Genomic DNA, 23,168 nt, shown 5'->3' on the forward strand with positions numbered 1-23,168 from the left:
ATTTACTGTTTTGTCATTTACAAAATATGCTTGTGCCCACCTTATCCACCCACCCCCACTAGCATCTAGCCCTCTACATTGCAACCATGTTTTTCATTTGGCGACTACAATATTTCATACTACCTAAATAAATAGAATATATTTCATGATTTTTTGTCAAATATGATTTATATCTCATCTTGTGAAGTTTGCAATCATATCTCATGAGTCGCGTTTGCATGACGAGTGTGATATGATTGCAAACTTCACAAGATGAGATATAAATCATATTTGACAAAAGACGAGATTTTCTATTTATTATATAACTTTTTGCAATTTATCTTTATTTTTAAAATGCCAGCAGAAAAATAGTTCCGTTTTTACAGTGAAGATAACACTTGATGCAGTGTATGTGTGTGACGTCATTAGAGATTGAGGGTAATAATGCACGCCTGATGCACGGTCTGTCTAGGATCGATCCCTGTCAGTGGGCCGATTGGTCTATTTCTCGTTTCAGCCAGTGCACCACAACTGGTATATCAAAAGCCGTATGTGGTATGTGCTATTCTGTCTGTGGGATGGTGCCTATAAAAGATCCCTTGCTACTAATTGAAAAATGTAGCAGCTTTCCTCTCTATGACTATCAAAATTACCATATATGTTTGACATCCAATAGCCGATGATTAATAAATCAATGTGCTCTAGTGGTGTCATTAAACAAAAACAAACCATTTTTTTTCTTCATTAGAGATTGAGTCTGGGCCCAGTGCTGACATGTTCTTCCCACACACTCGCCTTTAGTAAATAGAAAATGAGCCACACGTTTATTTTAATATGTTTAATGAGGAAAGTGTTTGCTCTTCTGGCATCAGTTCAGGAATGATCTTCAGCTCATATCAATCTTGTCCCTGGCAATTAATTTGTAATTAGTGGGGTGGGACGTAGCTCAGTGCATGGTACAGCACCCGTCTTATGCGCGGTCGATCTTGGATCGATTCGCGTTGGTGGGCCCATTGGGGTATTTCTCAATCCAACCAATGCTGCACAACTGGTGTAACAAAGGTCATGGTATGTACTATCCTGTCTGTGGAATAGTGTATATAAAAGATCCCTTGCTACTAATCGAAAAGAATAGCTTATGAAATGGCGACAGCAGGTTTCCTCTCTCAATATCTGTGTGGTCCTTAACCATATGTTTGATGCCATATAACTGTAAATAAAATGTGTTGAGTGCATCGTTAAGTAAAACGTTTCCTTCCTTCTTCGTTAATTATCTTTTTTAATGGTTACAGAAAATGAAATCGTTTCTTGTCCGTGAGAGTTTTGATCACTCAAACAAAATGGCTGCCCTGCATGTGACATCGGAGAACCTGACAGTGACAAACATTATTGACTTCAATACTGGAGAGCGATACAGATTTGCACCAAGTAAGATTCTGTTTAGTATACATTAGGCAGGGTTCGAATTTCACCACAACACCGAAGGCAGTTGCCTTTGGTGCCATCCTTACTTGCTGTTATGCCCCTAAAATTTTACAGTGTTGATAGCAGGTCAGGTCAGGTCAGGTCATAGGGCTCGTGCACATTCAGAGCAAGCTGTTGTAGCGCAAGCCTGTCTTGGGCACAGGACAGGACAGGAAAGGTCGAGGGGGGGGGGGGGAGAGAAGAAGGGACCACCTGCATTGGCAGGTGCAAGTGAGCACCAGCAGCCCGACCGTGGTCGGTAGGAGGCAGAGGGGGGGTAGTGGTGCTATGGAATTTTGAATGGAGCAAGAATTATGCCAAAAGAGAAAAGGTGAGCAAGTTTGAACGGTCGGTCAAAAAGAAAGTTCCGGAGCTAACGTAGGTTTTGACATTAGTGAATCGAGAGTAGCTCGTTACTTAGACCTCTGTGATGCTGTGGTGTCTCCCTAGGTTGCCCATAGGGCCCTTGAAAGGTCCTGACCGCTTCTGGTCATTGCATGACAACCCAGGGGAGACTCGTCCAATTGACAGCAGGTGTTAGTGTACATTAAATACAACACATTTTTTACTTTTCATAAATTTGTATATGCCTTTAATAATGTAGCATATCTGCCACATTGGACATTTAATGAAAATGTTTCATAATAGCTACATGTTATTAATCTTGTAAAATACATTATTATGGGCATATATCTGTATCAGAAATAAGCATTAGAGTCTCACACCATGAGGTGAAATAATGTTTATTTGAGAAACTTGATAGAAAGTAAGTTGCCTTCGTGCCCCTTTTGAAGGAAATGTTTGCCTTTGTGCTCCTTCAATTTGTCTTGATGCCCTCAGTTTTGTTATTAAACCGAAGGCAACACTTGCCATGCCCCCCAAAAATTGAAATTCGACCCCTGATTAGGGTGGTATCAGAATTGACTAGAGAAGCAATTATTTTATTTATATATATATAATATATATATATATATATATATATATATATATATATATATATAGACTAGTATTAGCTTGAGTGTCCTCTAGCATTATTCTATTAATTGTGAGAATATCGCTAGAGATGACTGTGTGTAATACTTCAGCAGTCGTCGACAACCAAATGGTAGCCAGCTATACAGTAGGTACTGTTTCTGAACTATGCATGTTTACCTAAATCTGATGCCACAGTTCTTTAGTTCGATTATTCCTGAGCCAAATCGTGACATTAAACTTACATGTTAGTAACCAGTATCGATACTAGACGAAGAAACCCGACGCTCCTCTTTGAAACTCTATTATTGTTGTGCTGATGTAAGACGAAGTGTGTGGAGGTGTGACTTGACTGTCGCGCTAATGTTTAGTGGTCGTATCATGCACACTTGACTCGGAAATAATCAAACTAAAGGTCTGTGACATGAGATTTAGTAAACAATGCTTAATCCAAATGTTTGACATCCAATAACTGATGATTAATAAATCAATGTGTTCTAGTTTCGGTGATGTGAGTGAAACGCGTAAATGCACTTTTCCATTTCATCTAAAAAAAACATAAAAACCCGATGCAATTGTGGTATGTACACAAGAGTTAGATCGAAAGTAGTATCGCACGATCGCAAGTAGTATTTGCACGTAATATATTGCCTTGGCTGGATTTCATCAGCCTCGCTGTGATTGGCCAGTTTTGTCCAATCCAGGATATGCTATTTGAAAGCCTTTGTTCCGACTTGGGAACAAAGAAGGTGAGCAGTAAGCATTTTTGTTCCAGCCCCTAACTCTCACATCGCTGTAGTTCTAAAGATCTGTGACATCAGATTTAGTAAACAATGCTTATTCCAAATGTTTGACATCCAATACCTGATTATTAATAAATCAATGTGTTCTAGTGCATGGTGTCATTAAACAAAACTTTCTTCTAGAATTGGTAGATTAATTCTAAAAGTCATTTCAATGATTCTCAGGACTATAGCCTTCACAAACTAATACTGAGATATTTTGGACATTTTTTAATTTGTGAATTTTTATAAAATTTAACAATTCTGTTTTATTTAATTTGCCCAATTCCAGATGGAACGTGTATGACATACAATATCCATGACTGGAATCCAGATAACATGTTTCTTCTTGGAGATATTGGAACTGTCCACTCTGGTGATGTGTTTAATTTCTGGCGAAATTACCATGAAATCTATGTTGAAAAAACTGAGGTAATTACCTCCCCTGTGTACTTTTTGTTTTGTCTTTCTATTTCCCTCTGATCTCTCCTATATTTGAATGTACAATGAAACATGTTTAAAAAGATTACCCAGTGCTCTAGCTTATGAATTTGTCATCCATGGGATTTCCCCTGTGCATGCTGTAACCTCACCGTGGTGCAGGGGTGTAACATTCTCTTTGAGAATGGCCAATACAGCACAAATTGAAGTTTAGAGTAAAATTCGGTGTCCGTAAAATTCTGTGATATTTGTATTTGTATTTTTGCACAGTTCTTTACACTGTTTTTGTTTAAACCTTGAATTTTTATATTGATGTTGATCATCACTTTATTTATTTGCATTACCATAGTTTGACACCCAATAGCCGATGTATTTTTCGTGCTAGGGTGTCGTTAAACATTCATTCATTCATTCATTCCATGGGATTTAAAAACCTGCCTATATAGCCCGTAGAAAACTGATTTAGGTGGGCTATTTTTAGCCCACCTGTATATTTTAAATCACAATTAAAGCCTGCATTACAATGCAAACTGTTTCCTTTTTTCTTTCCCTTGGTATAATATTTGCATTGCGTTTCACAAAATCAATATTTTTGTGAGAATACAAGTCATACAATATGGTTGATCAGACCTTGAATTTACAGTTATATGGTGTCGAACACATGGTTAAGAACCACACGGATATTGAGGGAGAAAACCTGCTGTCACCACTTCATGGGCTACTCTTTTAAATTAACAGCAAGGGATCTTTTATATGCACCATCCCATAGACAGGATAGCACATACCAGGGACTTTGATGTACCAGCTAGTCGTGGTGTACTGGCTGGAGCGCGAAATAGCCCAATGGGCCCACTGACGGGGACAAAATATAACAGATTCACAAGCTAAATAACAGATGAAATAATCAATCCCAGACTGACTGCACATCAAGCGAACGCTTTACCACTGGGCTACATCCCGCCCAGGTAAAATTATAAAACAACAGATGTATGTATGCTTGATTATTTCATCTGTTATTTAGCTTGTGAATTTTGCAACTTGATACATTTTGTGACTGGGGTTTACTGGTGAGCGATAATAGGCGAACAGCCATAGCGCTCTTGGGAAATGACTTCACAGATTAGTTCACCGACGCCCACGCTCAACATGCGGACAAGCCGAGCTCGATATGTATATGGTGATGTCCGGTGAACCGGTGCACCTAAGCATTAAAGGGACATTCCTGAGTTTGCTGCATTGTAAGATGTTTCCGACTAATAAAATATTTCTACGATTAAACTTACATATTAAACATATTTTCATGTTTAGAATATCAGTGTCTGTATATTCAATGTGTTTCTGGTTGTCTTAATATTTGTAAGAAGCCCAAACTGGAGTTTGTCTTCATAAAATTTCGTACGTACGAAAAAAAACTTATTTTAGGAAATAAAATGAAATTTAACCTAGTACAAATATTAGAACAATCAGAAACACGTTTAATATACAGCCACTAATATGTTATGCAGAAAAATATATTTGATATGTAATTACAATCATTAAAAAGTCTCTATCAGCCGATAACATCTTTAAAATTGCAGCAAACTTGGGAATGTCCCCTTAAAAGATCATTTTAGAATTAAAACTGGAGGGCAAAGCTGTAAAATTGGTTTGTATGAAATAAATAGTGCATCATCTGTAATACACTGTTAGTATCTGTGACATCTGTTGTAAAGAAACATTTAAATATCGTCAATAAATGTACTTACCCCCCTGTATTCAAAAGACTTCCGTGTTAAATTAATAAGTCTTGAAGCAGTGTATAATTATATGTGCAATGACAGTCTACTTTTTATTACTAGGTAAATTTATTTAAAACATGTTTTTGTGTCCTTGAAAAATGAATTTAAGTACTTGAAAACGTCCTTGAAAGTCCTTGAATTTTATTTTCTCAAACCTGTATGAACCCTGGATGGCTTAATCATGACACCACCGATGCCGATAATATTGTACAAATTACTTTACGGGAGAAGAGGTTTTTTTTCTTCAGATTCGTGGCATTCCTGTCAATCACTGGGCATCTTGTCGACAATCGTACGCACGTCACGCGACATTCCGTGTGGATTATTTTTTCAGCCGAGATAACTTCTTGAGTCCAACAAATGATACAAATATTCCAATCAGAATGATCGTAACAGGTGAATTAGGTTAGTATGCAACCAGTCAAATTGTTTGTAACAGGTAGTAGCTTTTGCACAGCCAATCAAAGGGGGCATAATCAAGATTGAACCCATTAGGTGAACCAAATGGGTTTTCACCCATCCTGTCGAAGATTCATATAAAAGATTAATTTTATTTCCAGCCCTTTGTTTACAAATAAAGGGACATTCCTGAGTTTGCTGCAATTTTTAAGATGTTATCGACTAACAGAGACTTTTTGATGACTATAATTGTGTATCATACGTACAAAATTATTTGAAGAAAAAATCCAGTTTGGGCTTCTTGCAAATATTAAGACGACCAGAAACACATTGCATATACAGACACTGATATTCTAAACAAGAAAATATATTTAATATGTAATCGTAGAAATATTTTATTAGTCGGAAACATCTTACAATGCAGCAAACTTGGGAATGTCCCTTTAAAACAATACATGCCAAGGGTAAAACGTGTTGTGTACATAAAAATAATAAAGCAACACAATATAATTTAGGGTACTGGCTTTCACAGACCCTCTTTGTCTGTCTCTGTCTCTGTCTTCCCGTTGGTGTTTCCATTGGGCTATTTTTCGCTCCAGCCAGTGCACCACGACTGGTATATCAAAGGCTGTGGTATGTGTTATCCTGTCTGGAATGAAGCATATAAAAGATCCCTTGATGCCAATCGAAAAGAGTAGCCCATGAATGGTGACAACAGGTTTCCTCTCTCAATATCCGTGTGGTCCTTAACCATATGTCCGACGCCATATGACTGTAAGTAAAATGTGTCGAGTCGTTAATTAAAACATTTCCTTTCCTGTCTCTTTCTCTCGCTTTCTGTCTCTCTCTCTCTCTCTCTCTCTCTCTCTCTCTCTCTCTCTCTCTCTCTCTCTCTCTCTCTCGCTATCTCTCTCTCTCTCTCTCTCTCTCTCTCTCTAATCAATCAATCTATCCATCTCTCTCTCACACACACAAAACACACATTTCATCCTTCTTTCCCATTATATAAACAACGTACATATATATTTGTAATATGCAAATAATCCTTCTTTTCCATTATATAAACAACATACATATAGATTTATAATATGCAAATAATCCTTCTTTTCCATTATATAAACAACGTACATATAATATATATGTACGTTGTTTATATAATATTATATAATATGCAAATAAGATACATGTAGAAAATAATATATCTACATTATTAATCAGGGTTCGAAACTCGCCAGAATATATGGTGTCCCAAAAAATAATAATGCATGTTGGCAAATTATGGTAAGTGAACCACAAGCAAGATTTTAATGTGGAATACAAATATTAATAGTGGCTCATATGTTACAGCTCTACAGAAGATAATATTATTTGGGCGACTAACACCATTATTTTTTAATATTTAAGTCGCCCAAACAGGCCATTGGTCGCATTTGGCGACCTGGCCACAGCCCGTTTCGAGCCGTGATTAATACATTGACCGCTAGGAACAAGAAGATGCACAAAGTTACAAAATTAGGTCCGTTCAAAGAAAAGATCGAAATGTTTTATTTAAGGACACACTGCATGAACACATTTTATTTACGGTTATATGACGTCAAACATATGGTTATAGACCACACAGATAATGAAAGAGAAAACCCGCTGTCTGTTCAAAGAGAGAATGATACACTGACCACTTGGTGAAGAATTTATTAAGATTTTTTTTACTAAAATAAAAAAAAAATTCTACTTCCTATCTTTGTTTATATTGGAAATGAATAATGTTCAAGTGGACCTTTGCACTTTACATACAGGTATATATAAAGTATTTAGCTACTAATAATAACAGGTCAAACATATTATCTGTTTTAATATTATCTTTACATCCACATATCACTGGCTCAGGGCTCGAACTTAAGAATTTGTCTCAAACGGCAATTTGGTAAAGAATTGTCATGGATGAAATGGCCCACAGACGGCAATTTTGAGCCTGCCTATGGCAATTTTTTTTTTTAGTGACATTTACAGCAAATAAACATGACTGAAAGGTTATTTTGTTATATGTAGACATATTTCAAATGCACAAATGTTGAATACTAGCAGATAATATACACTAGGTGTATACATTTTGTCACTGTTGAGGAGCTACCGGCCTCGGTGGCGTCGTGGCAGGCCATCGGTCTACAGGCTGGTAGGTACTGGGTTCGGATCCCAGTCGAGGCATGGGGTTTTTAATCCAGATACTGACTCCAAATCCTGAGTGAGTGCTCTGCAAGGCTCTATGGGTAGGTGTAAACCACTTACACCGACCAGTGATTCATAACTGGTTCAACAAAGGCCATGGTTTGTGCTATCCTGCCTATGGGAAGCGCAAATAAAAGATCCCTTGCTGCTAATCGGAAGAGTAGCCCATGCAGTGGCGACAGCGGGTTTCCTCTCAAAATCTGTGTGGTCCTTAACCATATGTCTGACGCCATATAACCGTAAATAAAATGTGTTGAGTGCGTCGTTAAATAAAACATTCCTTTCCTCTTTTTTTTTGTTGAGGAGCTTTACCGACAGCACTTTTGTACTGTCGGTGATGATCTCCACCTACAGCAATTTATATATCAATGACGGCAATTGCTGTCGGTGCCATCATTAAGTTCAAGCCTCTCTAGCTCAAGAGAAAGCTTTATATTACATATCGGGTATACAGGACTCAAAACAGCATTTGGCCAGGTCGCCAAATGCAACCAATATCCTATTTGGGTGACTTAAATATTTTAAAAAATAAAGGTGTTATTCACCCAAATACTATTATGTGGGCGATCTTCTTTAGAGCTATAACATATGAGCCACTATCAATATTTGTATTCCACATCAAAATCTTGCTCGTGGTTCTCTTACCATAATTTGCCAACATCCATTATTATTTTTGGGGCCACCATACTTTTTGGCGAGTTTTGAGCCCTGGGTATATGCTTACATGATTTTGATAACCAATTTAAATAATGCAAAACTATTAGTAGTTAATATTCTATGAAGTATCCTAAATTGGAACCATCTAATTTTTATTTATTGCGTGGTTATCCAAATGGTTTTAAATAGATAGTGTACCAATTAAGGTGTGAAATAAAATAATTTTGTCATTGTGATATCGCAGAATTTGGCTTTTTCAGAAGTTACAAGTACATAATAATATAGTTTTGAACCAAGTTTCCATTGAATGGGGGAGTCATCTAAAGGAATATTAAGCGGCAGGACATAGCTCAGTGGTACAGCGCTCACCTGATGCGCGATCGATTCCCGTCGGTGGGCCCCACCAACCCACCCACCCTCACCCTCATCTTGGACGCATCCACCGGGGAATCTCGAGGATATTCCTAAGACAGTCGTGCTTGAACCTTTGGTGGATGTAAGCACGGCTGAAATAGTAGATTTATTGATTTCCTTCTTGAAACTTGAAATGTTTCTGACTAGAATGGCTCAATATATAGTCCTGTTAGCTACTGGCCCATACAAAACAATCTGGAGCAGAACGTGACACTTGAAATGTTGGGGCGGGACGTAGTAGCTCAGTGGTACAGCGCTCGCCTGATGCACGATCGATTCGCATCAGTGGGCTCATTGGGCTATTTCTCATTCAATCCAGCCAGTGCACCACGACTGGTATATCAAAGGCTGTGGTATGTACTATCTTGTCTATGATATGGCGATTATAAAAGATCCCTTGCTACTAATGAAAAAATGGAGCGGGTTTCATCTCTGAGATTATTATTTTTCTTTTCAGAAGTACCAAATGTTTAACATGCAATATAGCCAATAGCCAATGATTAATAAATCAATGTGCTCTAGTAGTGTTGTTAAACAAAACAAAACAAAACAAACAAACAAAATGAAAGATCCCTTGCTACTAATTGAAAAATGTAGCGGGTTTCCTCTCTAAGACTATATGTCAAAATTACAAAATGTTTGACATCCAGTAGCCGATGATTAATAAATCAATGTGCTCTAGTGGTGTCATTAAACAAAACAAACAAACAAAATGAAAGATCCCTTGCTACTAATTGAAAAATGTAGTGGGCTTCCTCTCTAAGACTATATGTATATGTTAAAATTACCAAATCTTTGACATCCAATAAAGCCGATGATTAATAAATCAATGTGCTCTAGTGGTGTCATTAAACAAAAACAAAAAATAATAATAAAAGATCGCTTTCTACTAATGGAAAAATGTAGCAGATTTTCTCTCTAAGACTATATGTCAAAATTACCAAATGTTTGACATTCATGCAGTAGCCGATGATTAATAAATCAATGCGCTCTAGTGGAGTAATCAGTGTAATCAAGTAGTTGGTTAACAAGACGGGTTTCTTCTCTTTACTTTCAGCACTGCACAAGGATTCACAAGGAAATGCAAAACCAACAGGAAATCGCAATTTCTCCTATGTCTATGAATATTCATACTTCAAACCAGGACCAATCAAAGATCAAACGGTTTTCCATGTAAGTATGAACTGTTAAATTCTTGATGATGAACCCCAAGAGATTGAACTGTTAAATTCTTGAATACATGAGTACATTTTTTCTCATTTGATGACGACCCCCAGGGATTGAACTGTTAAATTCTTGAATAAATTAGTGCATTTTTTTCTCATTTGATGATGTCTCCCCCACCAATTGTTTAAATATCCATTGACCTTTGTCTTTTGATTTGTCAATCCAGTGTAGTAAGTCTTATTAAGATGACAACTGTTTAAATATCCATTGATCTCTGTCATGTACAGCTTTTGATTTGTCAATCCAGTGTAGTAAGTTCTATTAAGATTACAACTGTTTAAATATCCATTGACCTCTGTCTTGTACAGCGATAGATTTGTCAATCCACTGTAGTAAGTCCTATTAAGATTACAACTGTTTAAATATCCATTGACCTCTGTCTTGTACAGCGATAGATTTGTCAATCCACTGTAGTAAGTCCTATTAAGAGTACAACTGTTTAAATATCCATTGACCTCTGTCTTGTACAGCGATAGATTTGTCAATCCACTGTAGTAAGTCCTATTAAGATTACAACTGTTTAAATATCCATTGACCTCTGTCTTGTACAGCGATAGATTTGTCAATCCACTGTAGTAAGTCCTATTAAGAATATAACTGTTTAAATATCCATTGACCTCTGTCTTGTACAGCGATAGATTTGTCAATCCACTGTATTAAGTCCTATTAAGATTACAACTGTTTAAATTTCCATTGACCTCTGTCTTGTACAGGGTTTAGATTTGTCAATCTGCCCTAGTAAGTCCTATTAACACTATAAGGGGTGGGATCAAAGGTGTGTCCCAGCCAGTGCACCATGACTGGTATATCAAAGGTTGTGATATGTGCTGTCCTGTCTGTGAAAGATCTCACTATTATCAGTGTTTCTGCCAGAAAGAAAATTTTGTGTATGGCGCTATTGAATTGAATGCAACCACAGTCAACAAGGGGTATGGGGGTAGTCCCCCAGAAAGAAAATGGTTTAAGTTTACGGTTAAGAAAATCATACAGTAATGATAAGAGTTATTAATTTTGTCAACAGGTTAACTTAAAAAGAAAAATCTGCAAAACAATTTCGGTATGGCGCCATACCCGCTTTACCCTCTGGCAGAAACCCTGATTATGACTATATATGTCAGAGTTACTAAATAATTAATAAAATCAATGTGCTCCTTTGGTGTCATAAACATGCACTACTTTGTCTCCTAAAGGTTTTGCATATAAAAGAGGGGGGAGGGGGAGGGGGACAAGCTAATTAAAATTAGCTCCACTATTACATGTGGATCTAACAGCAGCCAGTTGGAGCTCATGTCCACCAATCAAAATATTACTTGCAGAATCATGCCAGTGATTTAAAAATAATTTGAAAACATTCCGAATTATCCTGAGGGTATACGACATGTTTCGTGTGAATTACGAACGCCTTAAAACATGTTTTATTTTATAAACTAAATAATTTGTAATGTAAAACTGAAGACTGATTTAGTTTTTAGTTTTTAGTTTTTTTAATAAATAATAATTTGTAATGTAAAATTGACGACTCATAACCCATCCGGTACATATTGGTATGGTTCGCTGTACTGCGGCCACTAAAATAGACTCACCCTATATTTTTAGAATTTGTATACTCCTAAATAATGTTATAAAAGGCGAAGTGTGATTGGTCAATATTTAAATTATTATTTACAGACGAAATGTTACTTGGACATTGGAGACTACGCAGTGTTGTTAGCAATCTAATTAAAATTAGTTCCACTGGTCTAAATAAGGCATTCGTAATTCACATGAAACATGTCGTATACCCTCAGGATAATTCGGAATGTTTTCAAATTATTTTCAAATCACTGGCATGATTCTGCAAGTAAGGTTTTGATTGGTGGACATGAGCTCCAACTGGCTGCTGTTAGATCCACATGTAATAGTGGAGCTAATTTTAATTAGATTGGGAGGGGGATTAATTTCTTTGAACCTCTGGCCATGATTTTTTAATTGGGTGATGCTATAGGGAAGCACCCAAATACCCCACCACCACCACCACCACCATTAATTATAAGTCCTATTAGGATTATCAAAGGGGTGAGTGGATGGGGTGTGGTGGATAAAAATGCCAATGATTTGAACCTGTTTTTCTTTCAGTCTCCTAAAGGAATTGTCTGTAAAGGACGGATGAATGTGAAGCAGTTACCCAGAATTCCACACCAGTTCACTGTCGACATGGAGATAAAAAATCCTATACAGTCCAGAGCCTTCAGGGTAAGTTGCTCATCACCATAAATTAGTTTCAGCAGACTGCATGTATATCCTGAGCTTATAGCCAGTAATATATATATATATATTAAAAAAAAAAAATTAAAAAAAAAAAAAAAATTTAAAAAAAAAATATTTAAAAAAAAAAATGTTTTTTGGGTAGCCAGTAATGGTGATTATCAGTGCTCTGCAAAGCAAGTTCAAATTTACTCTTCCCTGGCCAGTAAAGTATAATATTTTAGTCGCCAGCTACTTTTAGTTTGTAGCCAGCTAATATATACTTGTAATTAAATCGATTCATCTGCCATTTTACGGCACATTACTAATGTCGTAATTGTTGTTAGGACCGCATTCGAATGAACTCGTGAAGGGGTAATTCCTAGTTGTTAAATAGTATTACAAGTTACTGTTTTTGTCCGGTTCCACTAAAACAGTGAACGACTGTTAACTATCATTAGCAAATTCCGTACCCAATAATTTTATTAAACGAAATTAAGCAAATTACTATTTTAATGGCACTGCTAAGATATGCATTTAACTTGCATTAAAAGTGAAATAAAAACTACCGATAGAAAACAAGTTTTATAGAAGATCAGTTGCTACTGGTCCATTGTATTTTCTGATGTCCAGTTTTGTTGACAGATTAAAGTAAAATTATTGGACAGTCGCCAACTGGCGAATGTGATTTTATTTGTTAGACGCCAGTGAATTTTTTTAGTCGCCATGGCGAGTATTTTACTCGCTTTGTAGAGCACTGATTATTATATTTAGATGAATTTCGACTGCAGTCCTTAACTGACAGTAATGGCCAATATTGTATTTACTACAGGGGCGAGAGGTACACCTGTAGCCCAGAGGTAAAGCGCTGGCCTGATGTGTAGTCAGTGTGGGATCGATCCCTGTCGGTGGGCCCATTGGGCTATTTCTCGTTCCAGCCAGTGCACCACAGCTGGTATATCTAATGGAAAACTGTAGCGGGTTTTCTCTCTAAGACTGTATGTCACAATTACCAAAGGTTTGATATCCAATAGCGGATGATTAATAAATCTGTGTGCTCTAGTGGTGTTGTTAAACGAAACAAACTAACTTTTAGTTTTACTACAGTTCTTTACTGACACAGTAATGATGATTATTCGACTACAGTTCCTAACTGACACAGTATTAGTGATTATTATATTTAGACATATTTCGACTACAGTTCCTCACTGACACAGTAATGGTGATTATTTGACTACAGTTCCTAACTGACAGTATTAGTGATTATTATATTTAGACATATTTCGACTACAGTTCCTCACTGACACAGTAATGATGATTATTCGACTACAGTTCCTAACTGACACAGTATTAGTGATTATTATATTTAGACATATTTTGACTACAGTTCCTCACTGACACAGTAATGGTGATTATTCGACTACAGTTCCTAACTGACAGTATTAATGATTATTATATTTAGACATATTTCGACTACAGTTCCTCACTGACACAGTATTGGTGATTATTATATTTAGACATATTTCGACTACAGTTCCTCACTGACACAGTAATGGTGATTATTTGACTACAGTTCCTAACTGACAGTATTGGTGATTATTATATTTAGACATATTTCGACTACAGTTCCTCACTGACACAGTAATGGTGATTATTTGACTACAGTTCCTAACTGACAGTATTAATGATTATTATATTTAGACATATTTTGACTACAGTTCCTCACCGACACAGTAATGATGATTATTCGACTACAGTTCCTAACTGACAGTATTAATGATTATTATATTTAGACATATTTCGACTACAGTTCCTCACTGACACAGTAATGGTGATTATTTGACTACAGTTCCTAACTGACAGTATTGGTGATTATATTATTTGTAGACTAATTTCGACTACAGTTTCAAACTCATACAATAATGGTGATTATATTATTTTTAGACTCATTTCGACTACAGTTTCAAACTGACCCAGTAATGGTGATTATATTATTTTTAGACTCATTTCGACTACAGTTTCAAACTCATACAATAATGGTGATTATATTATTTTTAGACTCATTTCGACTACAGTTTCAAACTGACCCAGTAATGGTGATTATATTATTTTTAGACTTATTTCAACTACAGTTCCTTAGTGACCCAGTAATGGTGATTATTATTTTTAGACTTATTTCGACTACAGTTTCAAGCTGACACGATCTGACATGTTTTACCCACCTAAATCAGGAAGTAAATATGGTGTCATCTCCGTCATTCAAGATTTTGAATCAGGTAACATTGGTCATTTGGTTAGAGCAAATGTTTTAGCCACAGCAGTGCCCCCCCCCCCCCCCCCCCCCTTTTTTTTCTTTAAACATTTAACACAGATACCAAAATATTTTTACTTTTTGGACATAACAAACATGCAAAGTTTTTGCCAGAAGGTAAAACGGGTATTGCGTCATACCCAAATTTTTTGCAGATTTAATTTTTTTAAGTTAACCTTTTGACAAACTTAATAACTCATTATCATTACTGTCTGATTTTCTTAACCCTAACCCTAAAATTAAGCCATTTTCTCAGTGTTGACTGTGGTTGCATTCAGGACACACATTGTAAATATTCAATTCCATAGCACCATACCCAAAAACAAATTTCTGGCAGAAACACTGAACATGGATGATGATGAGATGAATGGTGAAGCCGCAGTATTTCCATTTCGGTATGGGACTACTTGACAGGTCCATGCTCCACACTTGGCTGTCAGTTGACCTATCTCGGTATCACCCAAACCCCGGTGTACATGGAACCTGCAGTGCATGCCGGGTAATCATCCCCCATGTGGAGTCATAGACTCGGGAGACACACCCATAATCGCAATGGTGAAATAGGTGAAACTCGGTGTATGTGGTGCACTCACTCTGGGCTGGGTCTAATTCACTAAACTCTCGCAACTTTGCGATCTCGCAGTGCGATGCTAAAATACTTGCAAAGAGGATGCTTTGTTGTTTAGCAGAGCCTAAGAGAACTTTGTGAATTAGGTCCACGAAAAATTCCCCATTGCCTCAGGTGGGATACGTACCCAGTACCTACCAGCCTCAAGTCCGATGGCATAACCACTACACCACCGCAGGTCCCCCTTTCTCTCTCTGTGCCCTTGAGGGATTTGTTTTTCCTAGTCCAAACCCGTGCTCCATGAGTTGACTGAGATTCAAACTCTGTGTGGGATACGTACCCAGTACCTACCAGCCTCAAGTCCGATGGCATAACCACTACACCACCGCAGGTCCCCCTTTCTCTCTCTGTGCCCTTGAGGGATTTGTTTTTCCTAGTCCAAACCCGTGCTCCATGAGTTGACTGAGATTCAAACTCTGTGGTTTGTACTCGTTTTCTTGTCTGTGGGAATCGGATATAAAACAGACATCAAAATAAATCAAGAAGGTGGCAGTGGGATGGGACGTAGCCCTGATGCACATTCAGTGGACCTGTTGGGCTATTTCTCATTCCAGCCAGTGCACCACAACTGGTATATCTGTATAACTGTGGTATGTGCTATCCTATCTGTGAGATGGTGACGCCATGTCTCCCCTCCCTCCCTCTGTCTGTGTGTGTGTGTGTGTGTCTCTCTCTCTCTCTCTCTCTCTCTCTCTCTCTCTCTCTCTCTCTCTCTCTCTCTCTCTCTCTCTCTCTCTCTCTGTAAAACTTGGCAGTTGGCTAATTTGACCATGGACAGTGTGAGCCCTGTTATTTTTAAAGACAACACTCGTATCCGAATAAAATGTTTCGCAGTGTTGTCCTTAATTACTGCATTTCCCCGTTTCTGTTCTAGAGGTTGTGTACAGGATTAACCAACGTGATGGAAAGTGTGTGATGCAATCTCTTCAAGCTCTGCCCGACTGGCACATGAAGTATATATTTGACTTGCTGAATGTCAGTAACAAAACCTATGTGTATCAGGGCAAGGTAGGTAACTCTTCTCTACCGGGGAAGATAGGTAACTCTTCCCTACTACATCTGGGGCCTAATTCACAAAGGTCTCTTAGGCTCTGCTAGACAACAAAGCATCCTCTTTGTAAGTCTTTTAGCATCGCACTGCGAGATCGCAAAGTTGCGAGAGTTTAGTAAATTAGGCCTCAGTTCACAAGTGCAAGATAAACTATTGCTGGGTAGCGAGTTTGGATATTCTATTTATAAAACATTTTAATTTTATCATTTAATGGAAGATTTTCGAACAATACTGTTGTGGAAAATAAGTTTGCAAGTTGAGAACAAGAGTCAGCGTTGTGTCACTAGCTGATGACATAAGTTAGTTATTGATATTGATTTCCATCATGGAAACTATTCTTACACACAATTAACCGCCTATAGTGAAGCACTGTTTATAACGTCAAAACGTATCTAGTGGAAGAATTTTTTTTTTCTTTCCCCACTTCTCTTTGTCCATATGGGTAATAAAGTATATTACTGGAGTAGTTTACAGTGAAAAATATGGGTTAGCTAGAGCATATAATCGACAAATATGTCAAAAGTGGAAACTGTACAGTTACTGATCACGTTTGTTTTTAATGGACTTATATGTTTGGCCAGATCTAAGACATGGATTTTTCCAAGGCCAATAACTGTCAAAGTTGGAATTTATCCATGTTTGACAGAGTTATGGCCCTTGAATTTAGGAGATATGAATGTTTGAGGATGTGTATGGTTTTAGAAGTACTCTCAGAATGTTTTTGTTTTTTCATATACATAAAAAATATGTATATATAATTAAGAAGATGTTATATATTAGTAGTGGTGGTGGTTGTTGGTGAGGATGCTACGAGATATGGTAGTTGACGCGTGGGGGAATGTCGTTGTGGCTGGGTATATATAATTAAGAAGATCTTGTTACTATATTAGTAGTGGTGGTGGTTGTTGTAGAGGATGCTACGAGATATGGTAGTTGACGCGTGGGGGAATGTCGTTGTGGCTGGGTATATATAATTAAGAAGATCTTGTTACTATATTAGTAGTGGTGGTGGTTGTTGGTGAGGATGCTACGAGATATGGTAGTTGACGCGTGGGGGAATGTCGTTGTGGCTGGGTATATATAATTAAGAAGATGTTACTATATTAGTAGTGGTGGTGGTTGTTGGTGAGGATGCTACGAGATATGGTAGTTGACGTGGTGGGGGGAATGTTGTTGTGGCTGGGTGGGGGAATGTCGTTGTGGCTGGGTATATATAATTAAGAAGAAGATGTTACTATATTAGTAGTGGTGGTGGTTGTTGGTGAGGATGCTACGAGATATGGTAGTTGACGCGTGGGGGAATGTCGTTGTGGCTGGGTATATATAATTAAGAAGATGTTACTATATTAGTAGTGGTGGTGGTTGTTGGTGAGGATGCTACGAGATATGGTAGTTGACGCGTGGGGGAATGTCGTTGTGGCTGGGTATATATAATTAAGAAGATCTTGTTACTATATTAGTAGTGGTGGTGGTTGTTGGTGAGGATGCTACGAGATATGGTAGTTGACGCATGGGGGAATGTCGTTGTGGCTGGGTATATATAATTTAAAAGATGTTACTATATTAGTAGTGGTGGTGGTTGTTGTAGAGGATGCTACGAGATATGGTAGTTGACGCGTGGGGGAATGTCGTTGTGGCTGGGTATATATAATTAAGAAGATGTTACTATATTAGTAGTGGTGGTGGTTGTTGGTGAGGATGCTACGAGATATGGTAGTTGACGCGTGGGGGAATGTCGTTGTGGCTGGGTATATATAATTAAGAAGATCTTGTTACTATATTAGTAGTGGTGGTGGTTGTTGGTGAGGATGCTACGAGATATGGTAGTTGACGCGTGGGGGAATGTCGTTGTGGCTGGGTATATATAATTAAGAAGATCTTGTTACTATATTAGTAGTGGTGGTGGTTGTTGTAGAGGATGCTACGAGATATGGTAGTTGACGCGTGGGGGAATGTCGTTGTGGCTGGGTATATATAATTAAGAAGATCTTGTTACTATATTAGTAGAGGTGTTTATATGCTACGAGATATGGTAGTTATGGGGGAATGTCGTTGTGGCTGGGTAGTGGTAGTAGTGGTTGTTGGTGAGGATGCTACGAGATATGGTAGTTGACGCGTGGGGGAATGTCGTTGTGGCTGGGTATATATAATTAAGAAGATCTTGTTACTATATTAGTAGTGGTGGTGGTTGTTGTAGAGGATGCTACGAGATATGGTGGTTGACGCGTGGGGGAATGTCGTTGTGGCTGGGTATATATAATTAAAAAGATGCTGTTCTATATTAGTAGTGGTGGTTGTTGTTGTAGAGGATGCTACGAGACATGGTGGTTGACGCGTGGGGGAATGTCACCGACGATGGAATTGTCCAAGAGTTGTACTTTGTCCCGGTGAGTTTTTACCTAGTAAACTTTTATCTCATTTTCTTATTATTATAGTTCACTATCGGTCCAACTGGAGGGAACTATAGATTTCGTCTCTGTCTGTCTGTCGCTCTGTTTGTCTGTCCCACATATAGTTTTGTGGACTTTTGTTTTTGTAGTGCCTCAAAATATTGATTTTCATGGGTGTCATTAAACCATCGTCCCATCCCATCCCATTCCCATTTATTTGTTCATTTGTCCATCCATCCATCCATCCATCCATTTATTTATTAATGCTGGGTTCATGGTGGACCATGGAAATCTTAAAAAGTCCGAAAGAAAGAAATGTTTTATTTAACAATGCACTCAGCTATTTATGGTTATATGGCATCAGGCATATGGTTAAGGACCACACAAATATTGAGAGAGGAAACCTGCTGTCCCCACTTCATGGGCTACTCTTTTCGATGAACAGCAAGGGATCTTTTGTATGCACCATCCTACAGATGGGGTAGTACATACCATGGCCTTTAATATACCAGTCGTGGTGCACTGGCTGGAACGAGAAATGGCCCAATGGGGATCAATCCCACACCTGACCGCGCATCGAGCAGGCGCTGTACCACTGGGCTATGCCACACCCTAAAAAGTCAGAGAATTTGTAAAAGCTGCTTTCCAGGCTTGAAAAATCATGAATGTTTTGGTGGGTTTTTTTTCAAAAATTATAGAAGATGGAACCTAGTTGATAAATAAAGCCACTAGCCCTAATTATCTCAGCCCTCGAAATTAGAATCATCTTGCCACGGCAATTTAGCTCAGAAAATAACAAGATAAATACTCATTAATGATAATAAGGCACTGACAATGGCACTGGTGATTGTTATCACAAATTTTTAGCTGTGTAGTTTACGTCAGTCCAGTTTACGTCAAAATAATTAGAAAAATCCTTTAAAATAAATTTGTCTTATTATGGGGGCGAGACTTATAGACCAGTTTTAAAGAGCTCGCATGATGTGCAATCAGTCTAGGATCAATCCCCGTCGATGGGCCCATTGGTCTATTTCTCGTTATAGCCAGTGCACCACATGCACGACTGGTATATTAAAAGCTGTGCGATATGTACTATCCTATCTGTGGGATGGTGCATATAAAAGATCCCTTAAATTGCTACTAATGGAAAAATGTCGCAGGTTTACTCTAGGAATATATATCAAAATCAGTGTTCGAGATTAAACATTTTGGGCAGTATCCCAGTTGGATACTAACATTTCAAAATCTTGTATCTCACCTGAGAATTTAGTATCCCATTTAAATGAAATTCATAAATAACATCGTAACAAACTTGGATCACACTGTTCTCATTCCCAATCTAATGCTACACTGCAATTCGTGAAATTCGCAATCAAACGGAATTGGCAAAAGTATTTGCTGCATCTATTTTTGCATAATAATGACATAAATTAATATTTAGCAGTAATTTATAAGTGTTTCTAACACTACTAATGATAAACCGTATCAACTTTCTGCAGATGTGGAATCAATATCTCAAATAAAATTTAAAAGGAGGAAACATCCAACAAAAACAATAGCGAGTTAGTGGTTCCCAGTCTATTGCTACACTGCTATTGCTCCAGTGTAGCATTAGACTGGATACAAGTAGGGGGAGATATTGTTACAGCCTAGCATTAGACCGGGTACGAGCTAGAAAATACTGTTACTTAACTTCACCAGTACATGACGACTTTCATTGTTTTAGCGAAAAATAACAACACAGGATTAAAAAACAACAACAACATTATATGGTATCCCGGTGGGATACTGGGTTCTTGAAGTCTAGTATCCAAAATTAAATTCTGGTATCCCCGAGATATCGGGATACCGTTAATCTCAAACACTGAAAATTACAAAATGTTTGACATCCAATAACCTATGATTAATAAATCCATGTGCTCTAGTAGTGTCGTTAAACACAAAACAAACAACAGTTGTCTTACTATGGTGTTTTATCAGTGACACTTGAATAGGGTTGGATGCATTTGGTAATGGGTTAGCTGTATCTTTTAAAAAAAATAAAAAAATAAAAATTACATACTGTTCATATACAGTGAACATGTCTTTTTCAGCCATCAAATGATTCGATCTTTGGTAACCGTGGAAATGCTGGATCTAATACATCTCCATCTGTAATTCCGGAACATCTGTCTAGTCTGGTTGGACTGTTCCGGAGAAATATTAACCACAAGGTCAACACCTCGGCACAGACGCTAGAACAAGAACACTTGGGCAAGCCATACTTCAAGGTACAGTCACGTTTACACAGATCATTTCTCTGTAGCCTTCTGACTACTGCAGGCTAGATATCCTGCCCGACGTCACGCCAGTCGACATACTGTACACTGTATACAGTGCATTCCCCAGTTCATATTTCCCGCCGTTTTGCACACGACACTCACCGGAAACCATTAGGTAACAGGAAAAGGAACACAATTCTGTTTCCTGTATCTTTATTTGTTTTTTCATCAATGGAAAATACCTTGGAATTTTGGTTTTCGGCAAGTATTTTCGATTGACAACAGTGGCGATTTATTAACAGGAAATGGAAGACAATTCAGCTTCCTGTTTCTTTAGATTTAGTTTTTTCAATGGTTTATACATGGACCTTGAAATTTTGAGTTGAAAAAGTGGTTTTCGGCAAATATTTTAGCTTGACAACAATGGTAGGACATTGCGGTAATTTTCAGGCATCGATAGCTGATTGTGACAGCTAATTTGATAATAAATTTCATCGTTCTACCAACAATGAAAATCACCAAATATTGGGATATGAATCGTAGTTCGTTTTTTAAAAAAAATTCTGGTCAGAAAACCACTGTTATTGGGAATAATGGACATAAATACTGGACAGCTGGCCACAAATGTTCGTAAGTAAACGTGACTTTTTAAAAAAATTGCCTAATTTTAATCACCATTAACTGATCGAAAATATAAAAATTAGAAAAACCCACAAAAATAATACTTACTGATTCACATATGAAGCTTATTTTATGTATTTATAAAACATTTCTGTGAATATACATGTGAGTAAAAATTATAAACTTGTACCCACTCAACGTGATTTTTGTCAAAAATGAATCCAGTAGTTTAAAGTTTAAAAGCTGTTATTTAAAGGTGCACACTAGATTTCAGGCGATTTTTTTTACGCTCAAGTTGGTGATAATTTCTGCACCATGTGTTTTTTACTTCATACACATAAATAAAAGATATTTTATTGTAATTTCACTTTTATGTCCATATTTCATAAACGATGTCATTTGCAATACAGTTCATTTTCATTTCAACTTATTTTCGTGCTTATATTCAATGAGGGTTCAAGCACGCTGTCCTGGGCACACACCTCAGCTATCTGGGCTTTCTGTCCAGGACAGTGGGTTAGTTGTTAGTAGTTAATGAGAGAGAAGAGGGTGTAGTGGCCTTATACCTACCCATTGAGTCCTTAGGAACTCGCTCTGGGTTGGAGCCGGTACCGGGCTGCGAACACTCTACCTACCAGCCTGTAGTCCGATGGATTAACCACTACACCAGAAATCCCTCTAAACCAAACACCCTTGGGACCAGGAAGGAAATGTTTTATTAAAAGACACACTCAAAACATTTAATTATGGTTATATGGCATCGGACATATGGTTAAGGACCACACAGCTATTGAGAGAGAAAACCCGCTGTCACCACTTCATGAGCTACTGTGTTTGATTAGCAGCAAGAGATCTTTTATATGCTCCATCTCACAGACAGGATAGTACATACCATGGCCTTTGTTACACCAGTTGTAGAGCACGTACTGGCTGAAATGAGAAATGGGCCTTGGGATCAAGACAAATGTCCGGTTTTAAGAGGAATCCTGTTTAGAGAGGTTAAGACTTTGTAAAACGTTCGGTTTTGAGGGAATTCTGGTTTACAGAGGGTCCGGTCTTGGTAGGGTTCACTGTATATTCTTCAAACACAGTTATAACTGTAGTCCGTCCTACAGGGAACACCGTTTTTCACACTATGGAATTTACTACACACTATTTATTTCTGAGCCGATTGTTTTTTTAAATTGCACATAAATATAGTATTTTTTTGTTATTTCCAAAACACTTTTACTTTTTTTCTTACGTCAAACTGAAATTCATTACAAAAAACATATTTGTAGGAGGATGGGATGGACTATAGATGGCATTATTATATTAATCTTCAAAGAAAAGATTTGCAATGAAAGT

General features: G+C 37.5%; 1 protein-coding gene across 1 annotated transcript in view; it reads left to right on the plus strand.

Annotated features, from left to right (window-relative positions):
- LOC121373703 overlaps positions 1-23,168 on the plus strand; it is a 39,613-nt gene that overhangs the window by 3,597 nt on the left and 12,848 nt on the right. The window contains exons 3-11 of the mRNA XM_041500439.1: positions 1,272-1,407; positions 3,490-3,629; positions 5,665-5,821; positions 10,167-10,282; positions 12,452-12,568; positions 14,730-14,835; positions 16,373-16,506; positions 18,856-18,936; positions 21,033-21,209. Coding sequence (XP_041356373.1) covers positions 1,272-1,407; positions 3,490-3,629; positions 5,665-5,821; positions 10,167-10,282; positions 12,452-12,568; positions 14,730-14,835; positions 16,373-16,506; positions 18,856-18,936; positions 21,033-21,209 — 1,164 coding nt within the window. The remainder of the gene's footprint in view (positions 1-1,271; positions 1,408-3,489; positions 3,630-5,664; positions 5,822-10,166; positions 10,283-12,451; positions 12,569-14,729; positions 14,836-16,372; positions 16,507-18,855; positions 18,937-21,032; positions 21,210-23,168) is intronic.

The sequence above is a fragment of the Gigantopelta aegis genome, chromosome 5 (assembly GCF_016097555.1).
Source record: "Gigantopelta aegis isolate Gae_Host chromosome 5, Gae_host_genome, whole genome shotgun sequence".
Taxonomy (NCBI): domain Eukaryota; kingdom Metazoa; phylum Mollusca; class Gastropoda; order Neomphalida; family Peltospiridae; genus Gigantopelta; species Gigantopelta aegis.